General features: G+C 49.9%; 1 protein-coding gene across 5 annotated transcripts in view; it reads right to left on the bottom strand.

Moving 5' to 3' along the window:
- TBL1X (transducin beta like 1 X-linked) overlaps positions 1 to 20,819 on the bottom strand; it is a 242,848-nt gene that overhangs the window by 43,737 nt on the left and 178,292 nt on the right. For 4 of the 5 annotated variants that reach the window (XM_045472429.1, XM_045472431.1, XM_045472427.1 and 1 more), the window contains one exon: positions 12,932 to 13,039. In XM_045472429.1, the coding sequence (XP_045328385.1) occupies positions 12,932 to 12,989 (58 nt within the window). In that variant the 5' untranslated portion in view covers positions 12,990 to 13,039. Of the gene's footprint in view, positions 1 to 12,931; positions 13,040 to 17,721; positions 17,778 to 20,819 lie in introns of all 5 variants that reach the window. The other variant, XM_045472432.1, reaches the window with a different exon arrangement.

The raw sequence follows: 20,819 nt of genomic DNA, 5'->3' as shown, positions 1-20,819 counted from the left end.
TCTCAACTCTGAAGACAGGCACCTTGCTAAGTGGCTGTTACGTCTCCGCGAAAAAAGGGAACTTGAACCATCCCAGACTTCTTCACGAAGTCACAGCACGCACCTCATGGGCACCTTCGAAAGAATCAAAGGGTGGTGGTTTTGGAGTTTTTTTTTTCTAATGTTTGTTTTATTTTTGAGAGAAAGAGACACAGAGCATGAGCAGGGGAGGGGCAGAGAGAGAGGGAGACACAGAGTCTGAAGCAGGCTCTGGGCTCCGAGCTGTCAGCCCAGAGCCCGACATGGGGCTCGAACCCACGAACCGTGAGATCGTGACCTGAGCCGAAGTCGGACTCTTAACCGACTGAGCCACCCGGGCGCCCCAAGACAATTTATGTTTTTCTTTTTTTTTTTTTTTTTTTTAATTTTTAATGTTTATTTATTTTTGAGAGAGACAGAGCGTGAGCAGGGGAGGGGCAGAGAGAGAGGGAGACACAGAGTCTGAAGCAGGCTCTGGGCTCCGAGCTGTCAGCCCAGAGCCCGACATGGGGCTCGAACCCACGAACCGTGAGATCGTGACCTGAGCCGAAGTCGGACGCTTAATCGACTGAGCCACCCGGGTGCCCCAAGACAATTTACGTTTTTCTTTTTTCTTTTTTTAATTTTTAATGTTTATTTATTTTTGAGAGAGACAGAGCGTGAGCAGGGGAGGGGCAGAGAGAGAGGGAGACACAGAACCCAAAGCAGGGCCCAGGCTCCGAGCTGTCAGCACAGAGCCCGACGCAGGGCCCGAACTCACACACCGCGAGATCATGACCTGAGCCCAAGTCGGACGCTTAACTGACTGAGCCACCCAGGCGTCCCCTAAAGGGCTTTTTTGATGTTAATGCCAATGGAAATTGTTTGGCAATATTGAGCAAGATACACATTTAAACAAGTGTAACTTACTTAAAAAATTTTTTTTAATGTTTATTTTTGAGAGAGAAAGAGAGAGACAGAGAGAGAGGAAGAGGCAGAGAGAAGGGGAGACACAGAATCTGAAGTAGGCTCCAGGCTGTCGGCACAGAGCCCGACGCGGGACTCAAACCCACAAACCGCAAGATCATGACCTGAGCTGACATCACGTTCTCAACTGACTGAGCCACCCAGGCGCCCCTAAACAGCTATAGCTTATAAACAGTCAAGCGATTTTCATTCTTTTTAAAGTGATTTTCATTCTAATTAGGCTTTTCCCCCTCTAACAAATCTATGAGCACAAGAATGGCAAATTTTGAATCTCAGCTTCTATGCACAAATTAGAACAGTAAACTCAGCAAGGACGACACAACTCAAATTGCACGGGAACCGGGGTGGTCGTGATGTGATTATGAACGTCTGGGACACAGGAAAGACCAAGTTCACGATTCCACTTTGTCACTCCGAGTGGCCTTTGGACCAAACCAAAAGAACAGTCTCACAAAACAAATAACACTTTTTGAACGAAGAGAAACTCCTCTGCAGCTATCAGCATTCCAAGAGGTTTGTAATACAACAATTCACACGCACGGGGGTGTTAGGCGGAGGCCCTCCAGACTGTATCGTGCAAAGGGAACACGGAGGTGCTTTACGTGGTGGAGGAGTGTGAATTACGGATGCCCCAAAGCTAGGGGAACGTTTTATTCTTTTCTATGGAAAAGGCGTGGGTATCACATTCTCCAGCTACTTACCCGCCCCTACGTTTTCCAGTTGGTTGTTAATCAAAGTACGACATACACGCCGATTCGGAAATGACAGATATGGGTCCACAACCCAGCTTTAAACTCCGGGACGGTGGCGGGATGAACAGCCACCTATCTGCCAAGGTTTCCTTCTGTCCCTGTCAGCAGGTGCTGCCGGCTCACATGACGGCTGCCCAATGAAAACCCTGCACGCCCAAGCTCGTGTGCTCAGGACACTTCACAGGTGTCATCGCACATGCCAGGAGAGTTAAGTGCCACTGAGCACATCCATGGGGACAGCACATCTGTACGTGTGAGCTTACCTTATGCTGGGCCACGCCACACGCACTCTTCCCTTGTTTTTTGTTTTTTTTTTTAAATTTTTTTAATGTTTGTTTTTGAGAGAAAGAGAGAGACAGAGAGCAGGAGCAGGGGAGGGGCAGAGAGAGAGGGAGACACAGAGTCCGAAGCAGCCTCCAGGCTCGGAGCTGTCAGCCCACAGCCTGATGTAGGGCTTGAACTCTCGAAATGCAAGATCGTGACCTGAGCTGAAGTTGGACACTTAACTGACTGAGCCACCTAGGCGCCCCTTCCCTTTTCTGACACCAATCTGTTTCTTTCTCCCCTCAGCTTTACAGAGGTATAAGGGACATGTGACATCCTGTCAGTTCAAGGCGTACAATATGATGATCTGATACACACAGACACTGTGAAACCATTACCACAATCGGGTTGGTTAGGACCTCCATCACGTCATAGGGTTACGTTGATCTGGTGTGAGGAGAACATTTACGGATTTAGTCTTTTAGTAACTTCCAAATACAACAATACACTACTGTGAACCATAGTCACCGTGCTGTACATTATGACCTATGTCTTTTCGCTCCAATGAACTGCGAGCATAACTATTACGAAGCCCTGTGAACCCTCTTAGCGAATCGCAGTCTGACGGTGGTCGTGGGACCCCCAGAGCACCAACACAAAAGCACTGCTCACGTCCACGGCGAATAGGAAGCAGGAGCTGTTACCGTTTCGCAGGACTTCAAAAGTCCTTTTGCCCGCTAGTGATATGGACAGACTATTCAGGTCTTCTTTATTTACTATGTGATGAAACTAACAGTTGCCTTTATTATTTCTAAAGCAAAGGCTACCATTACCTCAAAGAAACACTTGCCTTCACTGTTTCAGAAAGATCCTCTTTTTAAACAGGGACACACATTAGCAATGTAAAAGAGCCACTGCAGTCAAAATATATTTTTAGAGACTCAGCTGAACAATAAGCCCTGAACTTTTGTTTAAATTAAGATAGCTGAACCATTTTCAAATGATTTCCCGAATCTGTGCAAACGTGTCTTGCATAAGAAGGCATTCCACGGTTCTAAGAAACACAGTGGAGCCTACCGGATAATTTGTCAGCTGCCAGGATTACAGTGGACAAAGCTGCTTAATCATTTCTGTAGACAGAATTATTCACAAATATTAAGAGTAGCACCCTTTTCCTGGTTATGTAACCTCTTCAAGGGGAGACAAAAAAAAAAAAAAAACTTAAAAAAAAAATCGGATGGAAAGGCAGCTACTCCCAACTATTTTATTATCTGCTGGAGAACGCTTTGGCAGACTTTTGCCTTCCTCGAGGGCAAAAATACCCTGGAAAATTTTAATAAAAGCAAGGACTGCATTTTGCTCATTGTTAAAGTCTATTTGAGTTCTAAAGCAGAAGGAATCAAAATACAGCCCAAGAAGATAAAGTGTGAAGAAATGAGAATTCCATTTACACTCCATTTACTAATAAAAGCAGTTGGGGTGGGGGTGGGGCGCCTGGGTGGCTCAGTCGGTTAAGCATCCGACTTTGGCTCAGGTCATGATCTCACAGTTTGTGGGTTCGAGCCCCACGTTGGACTCTGGGCCGATAGCTCGGAGCCTGAAGCCTGCTTCGGATTCTGTGTCTCCCTCTCTCTGCCCCTCCCCTGCATATGCTGTCTGTCTGTCTGTCTCTCTCTCTCTCTCTCTCTTTGGCTGTGACAACAGAGGGGTGGGGAGAGTTGTTGGCACCTAGTGAGTGGAGGCCAGGGAGGTGCCGGGTACGATGCCAAACGGCCTCTCGTGACAATTACCCAGGACGAGCCAGCCAGGGAGGCAAGTCATACGGTGCCCACCCAAGTTTGCTGATTCCCAAGGATGCAACACTTTGAGCTGTGTAAGAGACAACTACTCTTCCCCTTCAGATGACTTTTCAGGATTCTGTTCCCAGAAGACTCGGAAGGTTTGTGTGCCCATCCAGTTTCAAACAACGATGGCCCTTATCCGAATCCGTCATACGAAAGAACGTCCCCGTCAAAGCCTGGGTCCACGGCGTGGCCAAATGACCTGCGCAATTTAATTAACACGTCTTCGCTGTCTCTCGATCATTGACCACCCTCTCTCTCTCACACACACACACGCACACAACCGCAGATAATGGGAAGGGCAAAATGATGTTTTTGGTTTACTTTGGATGTTGATAATTTGGCAATACTGTGGAGTCAGGAAAAGCTGCAAAAACGGTAGAATCCCGTGTTCTGCGTCACCCTGCCTCTCCCCAGTGGTGACGTCTTATCTTGCTGTACTACAATATCAAAACCAACACGACTTCTTGTTGCCTGGTCACTAGACTGCAAACCTGACCTCCACGCGTGTGTCCACATGCACGATCACCGCCACGGTCGAGACACAGAGCTTCTCCATCAGCACAAGAGAACTCCCCCAAACTACCCTGTTTGCTACGTCTACAGACTTGTCATTTTAAGTTCGGTAAGTAGAACCATCCAGAATGCAGCGTTCCGATACTGGCTTGCATGAGCCAGCACATCTCCCTGGTGAGGCATCCGGGCTGTGGCACATACCCACAGCACATCCCTTCTCATTGCCGAGAGAGCCCCCAAGGTGGGCAGCTGCATACAGGCTGCTTAGCCAGCCGCCCGCCAGGGCACATCTGGGGACGTTCCAGGATACTGCTATTACGAATTCAGCTGCTATTTTCTGTTTTTCAACGAACTGGGTTTTGTCAGACAGCAATCTAGCTTACAAATGACACTGTGTGTGCCAAGGACCCGTTCCAAACTCCGTAGAGTTCTATTAAAAAGCCCTTCGGGGGTGCCTGGGTGGCTCGGTCGGTTAAGCATCTGACTCCCGGTTTGGGCTCAGGTCACGATCTCACGGTGAGTTCAAGCCCTGCGTCGGGCTCTGCGCTGGCGGCGTGGAGCCTGCTTGGGATTCTCTATCTCCTTCTACCTCTGCCCCTCCCCCACTCACGCTCTCTCTCTCTCGCTCTCCAATAAAAAATAAACTTAAAAAGTCTTTAAAAGGCCCTTAAATGTGGTATCGTCAGTGTGGAATTCAAATGGCTTCCTCACTTTCTGTTGAGATTCCAAACTCTGAAACAATCTATACATGAAACTTCTCACCTAGAACATGGTGACTTATTACAAAATTGTGGTAAGATACACGCAACACAGAATGTACCGATTTTGCCATTTCTGAGTGCACAGGTCAGTGGCATTAAGTACTCTCACACTGCTTGCAAACACCCCGAGTGCACAACTCCAAAACCCTGTCATCTTGCCAGACTGTCCACATGGAACACTAAGTCCCCACTCCGCCCTCTCGGCGCCCCCGTAACCTGTGTCCTACTTTCCGTCTCTATGACTTTGACGGTTCAGATGCCTCACGTTAGCAGACCGTTAGCGCAGTATCTGTCTTGTGTCTGGCTTATGTCACTTACCATCATGGCCTCAAAGTCCGTCCACTCTAGTAGGAGTCAGAATGTCCCCCCTTTGGTCAGGCTGAGTCACATTCTAGAGTGTGCACACAGCACGTTCTGTTTATCTGTTCACCCCGTCCATGGACACGGGGGTTGCTTCCACAGTAATTTTCTAAAAGAGCATTCTGGGGCGCCTGGGTGGCTCAGCTGGTTGAACGTCAGACTCTTGCTTTCAGCTCAGACCATGATCTCACAGTTTGTGAGTTCGAGCCCCGCATTGGACTTTGCGCGGACGGCACAAAACTGGCTTGGGATTCTCTCCCTCCCTCCCTCTCTCTCAAAAATAAACAAACATTAAAAAAAGGGAACATACTACTGCACCCCTAAAGGGAGGAGCTCATCTCTACGGGAAGACAGCACATCTTCCCAGGACATTCTCCAACACCCCTTCTGCTCTAAGCTCATAAACCTGAGATGCTGGGTGGGGACAGAAATGACACTCAATATGAACTGCTCACTATCTTTAACCAACAAGATTCTAATAAAATTGGAATCCTGGCGCTCTCTCTTATCCAAACAGGCTTCTTTCCTGACCTGATCCCGGGAAGTGGCTGTGTGCACACGCATGATTTTTAAACGGCTCCATAATCTTTCTGGAAAGTAAAAGCTTTTCTGTGTGTTTAGGACAGAACCACCTTTAGCTTTGTGCTGGGGCTCGCGGTTGAGAGAAAATGCCACCTAAGCAATACTCACTCTCCTCTTATGTCCTAACCACACTGACATCATAGATGGGCAGCGGGGACACAAAAGGGTGCCTGCCACCTGGCCAGGGAATCTTTATCATCGGTCTTGGCCTAGAAGCTCCACGAAATGAGTGAGAAATGGCATCTGAGTTCTACTGTCAACCTTGAAAGTCTCAGTACATAATAGTTCCCTATCCTTCTTGGCTGACACACACCCTAAACTATGTAAGGACGATATGCAAATAGAGAACCATGCGTATGTTACGTAAGTCAGAGGAAACACGCCTAATTCTACGTAGCTAGTCGACACGTGTGCAGATACAGCTCTTAAGGAAAACAGAACCGGTCTAAGATGCAGTCTTTCATTGCAGGAAAGCGTCAACGCTCCCATCTGCATGGATTGTGACATTAACGGAGATGAGAAACACGTATAATAAACCAGCCTCTCGATGACAAATCCTGACGAATCAGGAAAGAAGTTCCGTGTATAAGGAGTCTTCAATCCTATCTGAAACGCTTCAGAATGAAGAACGAAGTTCATCTTCCTGGTGATTTGTGATATGTATCCATTTTTACCACCTACTGTAATGATAAGTTCCTTTTATTGCCTGAAATGTTTACAAGGACAGCCCTTGGGGCCGCACGGCCTGCTAACGTAGCCGCAGGGACAAAACGCTGTGTCACTTGCGTTTCTCTTCCAGCAGCAGAACCGCCACCGCGGTCGGCGACTGGTTTTGTGAAGCGTCTGCCCGTTCTCTGTGGCCCGTTCTCTGGTGACGGTCACAAAACTCGAGGTGGGGAAATACCTGAATCCACACCCGGAGCGTTTCAGTGCCTGCCCTGCCCAGGGCCCCATCTGCAGGAACGCCGCTCTCTGCCCGGAAGCACGCACAGATGGACACACGCCCGGCCCAGACGCCCAGTCGTACCCACCGGCCGCCTGGCCAGGCTGCAGACTTTTCTACTTTTATGCGTGAAGTTACGATGCTGAAGGAGGAGAAGGTTGTGCTCTGTGATGCTCTCTCACTCAGCAGTTCTGGGTGAAAGTCACTGGCAAAAACCGTGACCCCGTGCAGATTCAAGAAGGCTACTTTTAAACCCAAAGAGGAAGCTTCATCTGTGTCCTGCATGTATGTCTGCCGGGGCTAATGTCCGTTTACCGAGTTTCCAGGTAGCCCTGCAGCCCTAATCAAATCTGTAAAACGACCGACGTTTCTCAAGTGCTTTGCTGCCCAGCGAGACGGAAAAGGACGCAGCAGCGGCTCCTGATAACCTTCAGCCTCCACTTAGCAAGGGGTCTGCAATCCCACACCTAGGTTCTCACCCCAGAGAGACGAAAACCTACGTTCACACGAAAACACTGTAGGCAGATGTCTCCGGTTGTTTCAGCCGTGATCGGGAAAAGCTGGGGACGACTCAAATGTTCAACGAGAGACGTTCAAGCCAACTGCTATGCGGTCTTAAAACGGAACACTACTCACCACAGAGAACCACCGACCAGGGCATCCGACAGCGTGACCGAATCTCCCTTGTGTTACGCGGACTCTGAAGGCTACACCCCCTACCATTTCATCGACACGACGTTCTCACGAAGGCAAAACTATGTGCCCAGGAAACAGAGCGCTGGTCGCCAGGGGCTGTGGTGGGGAGACAGCTGGATTACAAAGCGGCCCGGGGGACTTTTTGGGGGCGATGGACTTTTCTCCGATCTCAATTGTACTGCTGTTTACGTGACCAGAAACGTTTGGCAAAAAGTGCAAACCTGTACTTTAGAAAGGGTGAATTTTACAGCATGAAAACTATACCTCCGTTAAAAAAATAAAACAGGGGTGTCCGGGTGGCTCAGTCGAGTGGCTCAGTCGGTTTCATCTCGGAGAAAATATTTTCTTTACAATTTGGACTTTGGAATGAAGCAAAAGAGGAAACACTTATGCTTACAAGGACTCACTGAATTCTCCCACTTTCCACACGGAGCCGGAACACATGCCAGCCTCCCACACTGGGTTCAGAAAAAAGCAGGGGCAAACAAGCCCAGATTCATCCAGGATCTGGAGACGCTGCTCACAGAAGCCCGGGCAGCCTGAGACCCTCGCAGGGCTCGCTCCCTGCCTCTATCTGGCTCAGAGCGTGAAGCGGGCCTAGGGCTGGGTGGGACGGCGCCCCGCCATCGTCTGTGTCTCTAACAATGGCCCAGACAGCAAGAGTGACCGCACGATTAACCCCCACGAGGCAGAGGCCGGCGGAGTCTTACCCCTCGAAGCGGGACTGCCGTAACTCAGGCAAAAGCTACCCTGGCCACTTGGGTGCTGTGGCTGACAATTCACGTTTCTCACTGCTTAACTTAAAAGCCCTCCTGACTGAGGAGGTACGCTTCACTTGGTGAAACGCTTCACTTGGCGAAGCGTCTCAGTCTTGCTTTTGGCTCACGTCACGATCTCGCGGTTCACAGGTTCGAGCCCCGAGTCGGGCTCTGCACTCACAGCTCGCTGACAGCAAGGAGCCTGTTGGGGATTCTCGGTCTCCTTCTCTCTGCCCCTCCCCTTCTCACATTCTCTCTCTCTTCCAAAAATAAACATTTAAAAAGAAAAATTAAAAAAAAATAAATAAATAAAAGCCTTGCTTACCAACCAGCATTTTCGTCCCTCAGGGAGCCCAGAAGCCACTACCGTGAGATGTCACAAACCAAGAGTATCTACTGACTCCTTTTCTGGGCAAGGCCCCTGCTTCAGACAACTAACGACGGTAACAAGGCATCTCCGTCTGCCTTGACGGTCGTGGGACATTCCCCTGGGTCTGGAATCCACCTCCTCACTTCCAGGCGAGGGCCAGGGAAGATCTAAGAGGATCTCAATTCTGCCGCTCGTGGGCAGACAAATGAGGTAAGCCCATTCGGGGACTCTTTCCCAAGTCTGAAGTCACGTGACCTGGATCCTCACAACAAGGAAGGGATCATCTTCAATACGCTGCCTTCCTGCCATCGGGGAGACAAATATTCCTTTGGGGATTCACAGCATCCTCACCGATACAGAGGATCCAGGACAGAAGCTGCTGGAGACAGGAGGGCCAGGAACTCTGTCCACTGGCTCGGCACAGAGAAGGCGGGCTCTCCCCTGTAGCTCAGGTGGCCAGGACTAGGAGCAACCGTGGTTCTGGGAACTTGTCCCTCACTGCACCCATGAAGGTGGGCTGGAACCGGGTGGGTCTGTCCCCGTGCAGTGAGGCTAAGAGCACACAGACGAGAGAACTAGCTGTCTACCTCACTGCAAAGCCATCCCCTGACCACCTCCTCCCTCCCTCCCCTGCACCCGCCTTCTTCCACACAAGGCCTAAGGATGGGACCCTGCTGCACGAGAGGGGTTCTCGGACACAGAGAACCTCCTGGAGTCTTCTGGCAGGGAAAGCTGGATGGGTAGGTGTGGAGGAATGAGTCACCTATGTTCACACAGGACTTATTTTTGAGTTGCTGGAGGTACGTGGGGGAGAGCAGAGATGCCTGAAGGAGACGTATGCTCAAGGGGTGTGTTTTCTCCCCAACCCCCCCGTTTTAATGTTTACTTATTTTTGAGAAAGAACGAACATGAGCAGGGGAGGGGCAGAGAGAGAAGGAGACAGAGAATCTGAAGCAGGCTCTACGCTGCCAGCACAGAGCCTGACGTGGGGCTTGAACCCACAAACCATGAGATCGTGACCTGAGCCGAAGTCAGATGCTCGACCGGCTGAACCACCAGGCACCCCCAACGCCCCAACCCCGATTCTGCAGCTAGAAAGGAGACACTGAAAGGTTGAGAAGGTGCTCTCTGCATTTGATGGGCGCTCAATCAAGACGTGCTTCATCAAATATTTAGGATTTGAAATGAACATATAGAATGACCCCAAAAGGAACACTTGAATGTGGCATTTCTTCTCTCCCTGCTTTTGAACTTGTCCTTATGGGAGGACTCGGGTCAAGTCCAGGCCTTGTGGTCACGAAGCTCAAGCATGGCTTTCTTAAATACCCACGCGACATGTGGGACGGTCGGTAAGGATTGTGACAGAGAGGACAGGCGTTCACAGTTGTGACATAAAATCCACCCCAGTGATATCCTATCCATCCCGTCCCCCAACTCCCTTCCTCAGTTGCCTGGTTACGGAAGCTTTAGCCACAAACAGGAGCCGCATGTAAACACACACATGAAAAGGAAGTGTGGCCTTTCTGGGGCAGGGATGGTTTCCGTGTTTATGCAAAGAGGCCAGCAGCTCTCTTGCTGGGGTGCCTCGGGCCCCAGGGACCAGCCGACCCAGAACCCTCGCTCCGGGCCACACTTAGGTATCTCTCCCACACTGTTTATTCTCCTGAAGTTCAGCTCGAGATTTTACCACATATTCTGACTGTATCTTCGTGCAGAGGGGTTTTAAAAGAAAGACATCTTGGGGGCGCCCGGGTGGCTCAGTCGGTTGAGCATCCGACTTCGGCTCAGGTCATGATCTCCCAGTTCATGGACTTGAGCCCCGCGTTGGGCTCTGTGCTGACAGCTCAGAGCCTGGAGTCTGCTTCGGATTCTGTGTCTCCTTTTCTCTGCCCCTCCCCTTCTCATGCTCTCTCTCTCTCTCAAAAAGAAATATACATTAAAAATTTAAAAAAAAAACACACACAAAGAAAGGCATCTCGAATTCAGAATTCAATGCTGGAAGTCGACAGGGAAGCACAAGGCTCTGAGAGTGTATCTGCTGTGTCACAGGAGAGCACCTGTGCTCAGGTGAGCAATGTCCCACAATAAGGTAGGAGATCGGTGCTAGTGACTTCCCCAATCCCCGGGGCTGAGGTCATACACGTTTTATCAATTTCTGTCACACTATGCCTGGGACCAGCTACTCCAAGTGACCCAATCTACACGGAGAAAGAGTGTGCACCTTCCGTGGAAAGTGCTAGCTGGGGTCCCCAGGCACAGATATCCAGGCTTGGACGGGGAGAGGGGTTTGTTCTATGATGCCACGTGTCCAGTGAACTCCAGTACTGTGGCCCAGGTTAACCATTTTTGCACGGGAAGGGGACGCTCGTGGGGGTAAATAACTTGTTCAAGGCTCAGAGCCCGAGCCACGTGGTCTGGACGCCACACCTTGCAGGCTGACTGAGGAAGAGCCAGGACCCAGGGGCTCACATGCTGCTTGCCCCTCACTCTTGTCCGTGTGTCTTTGGAAGGTGGAGGCTCGGGAACTGGTTTCCGTCTTGAAAGACCAAGTTGTGGAACATAAACGATAGGATATCAAGTGTAAAAGGCTCAAACACGTGCAAAAACAAGAGTTAGGGGCTGAACTGATCCTGCCCCAAATTCCTAAGTTAGTCCTAAGCCCCGGTCCACCTCAGAAAGTGACCTTATCCGGAAACACGGTCGCTGCAGATGTTATGCTAAGATGGGTTTTTATTGGACTACAGGGAGGCCCCAATCCAGGATGGCTGTTTCCAAAAGGAGAGAATCTCGGAAGGAAGATTTACAGAAAGGAGAAATCTGACCAATTTGGACAGGGGTGGAGGCACACAGGGAGAGGCCGTGTGACGACAAAGGCAAAGAGGGCCAGCAAACCACCGGAAGCTGGGAGACAGGCATGGAACAGACTCCCTCAGCGGCTTCAGAAGGAACCAAGGCTGCCCACACCCTGATTTTGGACTTTGGTTCCCCAGAAACGTGAGACAACGTATTTCTGTTCAAGCCGCCCCGGTCCGTGGTACTTTGTTACAGCAGCCGGGGCAAACTAATACATCTGTACGCCCACTGCTTAGGAAGCCATCGCAGACATAGCAAGTGCAAAAACCAGGAGGGGCAGTTACCACTGAAGAGAGAGAGGGGACGACAGAGGAGAGTCGCACACAGGCGCCAACTCGCGTACCGGAAGGGGTAGGACGTCCTCTACTAACGTCGTCGTGTACGTCTCGAATGAAATATTTTAAAGTTCGGAAGACAATGTTCATTTTTAGAAATTCATTAAAAACCTAATAACGTGAATTTAAGAAGAATTCAGACTCTTGAGAATTCAAAAAAGCACCCACAAGCAACCCACGACACTGTGGTGAGGCTCCGCTGTGTGGGGCATCTGCGACATCGAGGAATGGGGGGGATCCACGCTCTGAGGCATCACAGGGCTCCTCAGAGGACTGTGGCTGGCCTGTGACAAAGCCAGGCCAGACCCCGGGCCTCGGGTGCTTGTCAGCCCCTCCCCCACTCCCGGAGGATAGCAGACGCTACTCACAAGGTCCACTGTGTCCGCGGGGAACACGTATCTGCCCTGGTCTTTGCTTACCGCCGAGGAATATCTTGGTCATAATCAGAAGTGCTGGAAGAAACCGGAACTACTCCTACGTTTTGGGAAACTGACAACGGTCCATTTGGGGGAGTGGTTCAGGGGCTCAACAGATCACTGGTTCCAAGTCTGAGAGGTTCATAGACAGACACATCGTGACGACAGACTAGTCCACAAACGCCCTCACCGTGCGGGAAGCCAAGAGCCGCTGCTCCCTCCGCTACCCCACTCTCGACGTCCATCCCAACTGCTCTGGACCTTAACTCCGATCTGATCTCATCCGGACAGAAATATCAAGGGAAGAAAAGAGCGCGCTCCCCAGCCCATCCCCGGAACGGGGCGGCCCCGGAGCCTCCTCTTTTTCAACTCTCTTAATAAGAGCGTCGTTTGTTTGCTCTTCTTTTCCAACGGCCTGGTTTTCCGGCCCAACGGTTGGTGGACTTGCACGTGGCATGTTGAAGAGGACTCCCCTGCTGACAGACACCCGAGCCTCTTACCTGACTCCTGGAGGTAGCGATACACCAGGAAGTTCACCTCGTCGCTGGTTATGCTCATCTTAGCCTCACCTCGCGGAGACGAGGTCTTTACGATGCGGGAGCCGCCCTCTGTTAGACGACAGGAGAAAGTGGAGAGAGAGTGTTGAAACGCTGCCTGTACTTGTGTCACTGCATCTCGCTGAGACAACTAAAGAAATAACACCCGTGATGTGACGTTATAACCATGAAGGTAATTATAACTTTATAATAACATATATCAATATAAACGCATCCAGGACGAACGCTTCAAAAAATTAAAAAAACGAAAAAAGCGTTGGTGTATTTTACAAGGCTGGGAGGGTCAGGCACAAACCACACTGATGAGGACAAATTCAGGGGCAACAGATAATGGAAACAAAATCTGACTTATTTTTTTTTTTAATTTTTTTTTTTTTTAACATTTATTTATTTTTGAGACAGAGAGAGAGCATGAACAGGGGAGGGGCAGAGAGAGGGAGACACAGAATCCGAAACAGGCCCCAGGCTCTGAGCGGTCAGCACAGAGCCCGACGCGGGGCTCAAACTCACGGACCGTGAGATCATGACCTGAGCCAAAGTCAGACGCTTAACCGACCAAGCCACCCAGGCGCCCCCCGACTTATTTTTTTAATGCTTATTTATTTTGAGAGAGTGAGAGAGACAGGAAGAGAGAGAGCACGTGCACACAGGAAGGGGCAGAGACTGAGAGCGAGCGAGCGAGCGAGAAGCCCAAGCAGATTCTGTGCTGCCAGCACAGAGCCCAACTTGGGGCTCAGTGTCACAACGGACTGTGAGATCATGACCTGAGCTGAAACCAAGAGTCAGACCCACTGAGCCCCCCAGGCGCCCCACGAAGCCCAACTTTTTATTCACTAAAAATCACGTGTGTGCTGCGTACATGACAACGTACTTGGTAATGAGCATGACTGCGTTCCTGAGGTGCATTCTGATGGACGTGGTCAGATAGAACACTACACGCTTTTCCAGAGACACAGAAGATGCCTGAGCAGACTAGAAGTCATGTCAACACCCCTAGGGCAGGTAACCACATTGACTGGATCATACCTGTTGTTCTAGAAAAATGATTAATGAAAATACCCTTCACTTGCCGAGTTTAAGCGATAAGCTGATAGTCGCTCTGCGTATGGGCCCGTCCGTAGCACGGAGAAGTAAACCAATCGTGAATGAGGAATAAAGTGTGCACGTCCACTTGACGTCATTTCTATGAAGAAGCCACGTCTCGGGACGCTGGCGCATGGACAAAGAGGAACTCCAACTTTCGTATGTTGTCACAGAGCTCACTGCATTGGTCTGGCAGAGACCTCCGGATAGCTGGAAGGCAGGTGGAAACTTGGGGGCGGGATGGAGGGACGGGCAAGCTCCAAACGCAGATGCAGCCCAGCCACCAGGCTGTCCACAGCCCTGTGAGACCCTGAGCAGAGGACCCAGCAAAGGCGTGCCTAGACTCGGGATAAGCAATGTGTTGTTTCTGGCTGTTGCACCCGTGGTAACAGGCAGCAGAAGACAAGCAACATGACTGCCTCTTGGGTTATTCTAATTCTCACTGTAGTTCCCAGAATTTTGCCACTCAAAAAATGCTTATGTTGGGGCGCCTGGGTGGCTTAGTCGGTTGAGCGTCCAACTTCGGCTCAGCTTGTGATCCCGTGGTTCAGGAGTTCGAGTCCTGTGTCAGGCTCTGTGCTGATAGCTCAGAGCCCAGAGCCTGCTTTGGATTCTGGATCTCCTCTCTCTGCCCACCCCCACCTTGCACTCTGTCTCTGTCTCTCAAAAATGAATAAAAAAGTTAATTTTTAAAAATGCTTATGTTAAGTTAATTTGGTGATATTCTGTACTGAAGAGAAAATCTGACAGCCGAAATACAGATCTGTCCTGAGATTTGTTTGAATTCTGGGAAATTCACTCATAAGACAGCATTAGGAAAATATGAGAAGCTAAATAAAAAACTATGAGATCAGAGCATAACCACATGAAACAAAAAACATTACTGAGGGGAGACAATGTAAACAATAACGAGATCGTGCCCCACACAAGGCTGACACTGAACGGACTTTTGCTGATGCTGAGCTGACGTTGAGCGGGGCAGTAATGAGTCAGTTACAATGACGAATTCACTATGTGCTCAAAGGTGGGGCCACTGGCAGGTGATTAGGTCATGAGGGTGGGGCCCCCACAAATGGGATTAGCGCCCTTATATGTTAGAGACCCCCAGAGAGTTCTCATCCTTCTGCCAAGTGAGGACACAATGAGTAGATGTCATGGAGGAAACAGGAAGTGGGTCCTCACCCGATCCCAAATCTCCCAGTGCCTGGATCTCAGACTTCTAGCTCCCAGAGCTGCGCGCAATAAATGTGACGTTTAAGCTGCCCCATCTGTTGTATGTTGCCACAGCAGCGTGAAATGACTCAGACACCACCCCGAGTCACGTCGTTGTTTATTCTGTCACGTTGGGTGCTTAGAAATAAGTAAAATCTGGGGCGCCTGGGTGGCTCGGTTAGTTGAGCGCCCAAGCCTCAATTTTGGCTCAGGTCACCATCCCACAGGCGTGAGGTCTTGAGCCCTGTATCGGGGATCCACACCCAGCGTGGAGGCTGCTTAACATTCTTTCTCTCTCTCTGTTGCTCTCTTTCTCTCTCTCTCTCTCTCTCTGCCCTTCCCCCCACCCCCCCCCCAAAAAAAAGAAAGAAGCAAAATCTAATCATCAGGCTCTCAATGTCAGCATTCTAGATATGTGGAGCCAGAGGATTCTGTATGGGGCTGTGCTGTGCACCGGAGGCTGCCGAGTGTCCTCTCTGGCCTCCACCCGCTAGATGCCAGCACCAGCTCCCACCCGCCATGGTTCTGACGATCAAAAACGTCTCCAGACTCTGCCAAATGGTCCGAACTGCAAAAGTGCTGCTGGTCGAGAACACTTCTGGAGAAGAAAAACCAGCACGTTGTGTTTGCAATGAAAATGAAAACGCACGGACAGAGTCGTACGCGGTGTGCCGCTAGCTCACTTAAGGTCGCTTAAGGACGCGGCCAAGCCCCCACAAGAGATCGCTGAAAACGCAGCCTAAGAGCTGGGCTTTTTCTAACAGGCTGCGTCCAATCTTCCCACAAGATCACCGGTATTTTCATTAGACAGTGAAACGCAGACTTCTTCCTTCAGCAGTCGGATCTCTTTTGGTTTCCGTGGAGAAAGTGTTTCAAGATGATGCAGCTGCAAGAAGCTGGTTCTCATTCCCCAGCCCCAAGTGTCTGCTAAACACACGTGTCTGCACATGTGACCGCACAGGACCGTGGAGCAGGGGACACGACACCCATAAGACACCAGGGACCGGGGGCAATTTCTGTCGGTCCGCTCCTCTTTCTCTTTACGTGCCATCGTCAGCTTTCCTATCATGGGCCAATGTTTCTCTCTAAATTGATAAGTTAGGGTAAGGCTTTCCCAACACACTGTTAACTTTTTAAAGACTTTTTGACTTGTAAGCAGCAGAGACAAGAAAACAGAAACCAGCCGTGGCCTGCAAGAGAACCAGGTGAAATGTCACTTGGCCGAGGAGACTTGCCCTATGTGCCCCCAACTGCTCTACCCGAGCTACACGGTTTAATTAAAAAAGACAAAAAACAAAAAACAACCCCAAAAACCCTAGTAATTGGGGGCGGCTGGGTGGCATCCAACTCTTTTTTTTTTTTTTTTTAACGTTTTATTTATTTTTGAGACAGAGAGAGACAGAGCATGAACGGGGGAGGGGCAGAGAGAGAGGGAGACACAGAATCGGAAGCAGGCTCCAGGCTCTGAGCCATCAGCCCAGAGCCCGATGCGGGGCTCGAACTCACGGACCGCAAGATCGTGACCTGAGCCGAAGTCGGACGCTTAACCGACTGAGCCACCCAGGCACCCCTAAGCATCCAACTCTCGATTGCGGCTCAGGTTATGGTCTCATGGTTGCGGGACTGAGCCTTGTGTCAGAGTCTGAGCTGAATGTGGGGCCTGCTCAAGATTCTCTCTCCCTCAGCCCCTCTCCCGTTCTCTCTCTAAAAAAAGCAAAACAACAGAAAAACAAATCCTAGTAGCTGGATCAATTACCCTACACACAACCGAACACCTTACTAGCTTTTAAATGATTGTTTCTTCGGGGCGCCTGCCTGGGTGGCTCCATCAGCTGGGCAGCCGACTCTTGGTTTCGGCTCAGGTCACGATCGCACGGTTTGTGAGTTCGAGCCCTGTGGTGGGCTCTGTGCTGATGGTGTGGAGCCTGCTTGGGATTCCCTCTGTCCCTCCCTTGCTCACACAGGCCCTCTTTCTCTCTCTCTCTCTCTCTCTATATATATATATATATATGTGTGTATATATATATATATATATATATATATACACATACACACACACACACACACATACACATAAATGTATAAAAATTAAATGACTGTTCCTTTCATTTTTTTTAATGTTTATTTTTGAGAAAGAGAGACAGAGTGCAAATGCAGGAAGGGCAGAGAGAGAGAGAGAGAGAGAGAGAGACACAGAATCTGAAGCAGGCTCTGAGCTGTCGGCACAGAGCCTGATGCAGGGCTCAAACTCGGGAACAGCGAGATCATGACCTAGGCCGAAGTCAGACACTTAACCAACTGAGCCACCCAGGTGCCCCTATTAAATGTTTCTTTTAAAACCTAATGAAAAAAAAAAAAGAATTTACAGTAACCAGTAAAATGTACATATATATTCTTAGACTATTCAATACAAACATGAGAACACTCTCTGAACTGACCATAAACCTAGCAGCAATATTCGGTCCACTTCAACTCATCAATGGGTCTGATTACACTGAAATCAAGAGAAACCAACAATTAACTGGGTGCTTAGTTGCCACCCCTCCAAGCAATGAATGTGAAGGCAGTAGGGGTTGTTTTGAAGGGTTCACTTCACTTTTTTTGACTCCACGGGGCAAATGGCTGAGATTCACTGGCCAAAAGTTACTGTTTTAGACCAACCTCACCAACTTCCACTCATAAGGGTGGGAAAGAACTTACCTATCCTCTGTTCTCCAAGACAAGATCTAAATCTCACAAATGGATGTTAGAATAAAATGATGGATCTCCCCCCGCTCCCCGAGTTCTGCTGTATAATTTCATATAACAAAGTGCTCAGGTACTAGAGGTATTCAAGTTCACCGGCTCTGAACACAAGGATGCATTCCCAACACAACGTTTCTTCCTTTTTTTCTATGTTTTAAAAATGTTTATTTATTTTTGAGAGAGAAAGAGAGACACAGTGTGAGTGGGGGAGGAGCAGAGAGGGAGACACAGAATCCAAAGCAGGCTCCAGGCTGTCAGCACAGAGCCTAACGTGGGGCTCGAACCCGCGAACCACGAGAACACGACCTGAGCCGAAGTCGGATGCTCAACCAACTGGGTCACCCAGATGCCCCCGCCAACACAACACTTCTTTTTTTTTTTTTTTTTTTTTCTTTTTCAACGTTTTTTTTTTATTTTATTTTTGGGACAGAGAGAGACAGAGCATGAACGGGGGAGGGGCAGAGAGAGAGGGAGACACAGAATCGGAAACAGGCTCCAGGCTCTGAGCCGTCAGCCCAGAGCCTGACGCGGGGCTCGAACTCACGGACCGCGAGATCGTGACCTGGCTGAAGTCGGACGCCCAACCGACTGCGCCACCCAGGCGCCCCACAACACTTCTGATTTCAGTATCAGCAAGGACATTCTGCCTCTCCTGTCACCCGCCTTCCCAGGTGCCATTTTCTGAGGCCGTCCATAAGTGAAGACGGAAGGAAGGAGCCCTTGTCCTGTTCTTTACGAAACCCAGTCATAAGCGATGGCTTAGGCAGTAGGAGTTTCAATGGTAGTGATACCATTTCTCAAGTCCCCCATTCCTGCCTTCGCTTAAACGTGAAATGGCTCTTGCGGGTGGAAAAGACTGGTAAGGCGAGGCTGTGAACTCCTTAACATGAGCTGCTCTACATTTCCACAATTTCTACTCAAGGACAGGACGGCCTGAGTTCTCTGTATCAGACGACAGAGGTTCAATTTACACGAATGGTTCAGCTCTATTTCCTGCTCTTCTGTTTTTAATGTGGTAAAATATACACCACATATAATTTACTATCATAACCTTCCGACGTACAATTCACGGTCATTGAGTACATTCACGCCGTTGAGCAACCATCCCCACCATCCATCTCCAGAACTTTCTCATCTTCCCACACCGGAACTCTGTCCCCACTGAACACTCACTCCACATTTCCCCCTCCCCCTGGTCCCTGGCACCCACTCTCCTGTCCACTGTTTGTCTTTGTGAGCTGGACTCCTCCAGCTTTTTAACGAATATGCTTCAAGGTCACGAAAGTGGAACCGTCTGAAACCACCAGTTTGATTTTAAGGGGAAGAAAAAGCACACCGGGGCCACAGGTCATTTCTCGTGGGTCCTCGTGACCCCGTCGCATCCGCTTTCCAGAAGGACAGACACACGTGGATGCTCATGCCCCTCAGAGGAGGCTGTGGGCTCCACACTCACCGGGCCAATTCAGCGTGGCCCACGTGTGCCAGTTTTCAAGGCCTTTCCCGCCACTCGTCCTTCTGCCGAAATAACAATCCCCCAAGGAACGAACCCCCCGACTTCACCTCGCCCTGGCTCCCTCCATCAAACACTCAGACATCTGAAGCGAGAACACAGGTAAAGGCACATTTCACACGGGGGTGGGGTGGGGCTGAATGGTCTCCGGAGGCCTTGTGACATCGCGAATCACATCTCAGCCCTAACGCTTGCTGTGCACTTTCTTCAACTGTCAGCACTGTGTGTTGTTTCCTACGTGCTCCTCCTGGGAAAGAAAGGTCTGCGAAGAGGCCGGGAAGCCTTCACACTGCAAAGCAGCAGCTCACGTCACACAAGCATGACTGGATCCTATACCGGAACTTACCGAAATCCCGCTGCAAACAACAACGCGCACAAATGGTCTGCCCGGCATTTTCTGTGTGTAAGGAGATGGTGTAAGAAGGGGTGATAGAACAATGTTCTGGGTGTCTACCATATTCAAGGTATGGTGTTTAGAAATAGTAGGGATTAAACAAATTCACACACAACCTGTCTTTAAGCTATTTAGTAAGACATCTAAGCAAACAACGAAGGGCTCCAATAGTTAAGCCCCCGAAAGTATTATGGAGGGCCTCCAACTTCTGAGAAGGGAAGGTCTGGCAGAGGGGAAACGCAATTCCTGTTGATGAAGATGAGGTCGGGGGAGAAACATGGGAATAGGAAGAGAAAAGCTGCTCAGGAGCCGTATATATATATATGTGTGTGTGTGTGTGTGTGTGTGTGTGTGTGTGTGCGCGCCTGAGGGGGCTGCTATACAAGAAGGATTTTGACCTTTTATGATATACCAAATGCTCCCCTAGACCCAGCGCGGGAAGACCACCATCTGTGATAAGCTGGTGTCTATGAAACGCCATCGATGTCTATTATGTCGGGTAGAAGCCGGCCTATGTCCTCTCTCCACTCTGGAAGAACACTTTTAGCGGGCGCATGAGGTCTGTGCTGGCTGCAATAAAGTCAGGGTCAAAGCATGGGATTCATGCAGGATCCAGGGGGCCTGGTGGCTAAGAGCCAGAAACTCCAATTTCTAATCATAATGCCATCGCTTTCTAGCTCCAGGTTGGCGGCCAGGTCACGGGACTCCGTTTCTCATCTCCAAACTGAGGATGGCAATAGCCCCTGTGCCTGGAAGAGGCTGCGAGGGTTAAACGCTTTTCTGTAACTTCTCAGAGCAGGGCCTCCTGCACAGTACAGATCCAGGATGTGGTAGCTCGTCCTCCCATCCAGCTGACTGTGCGCATCCCCAAAGAGTGACCAAAATGG

The sequence above is a fragment of the Leopardus geoffroyi genome, chromosome X (assembly GCF_018350155.1).
Source record: "Leopardus geoffroyi isolate Oge1 chromosome X, O.geoffroyi_Oge1_pat1.0, whole genome shotgun sequence".
Lineage (NCBI taxonomy): Eukaryota > Metazoa > Chordata > Mammalia > Carnivora > Felidae > Leopardus > Leopardus geoffroyi.
The sequence above is the reverse complement of the archived record's forward strand: the minus strand, read 5'-3'. Positions and strand labels throughout refer to the sequence as shown.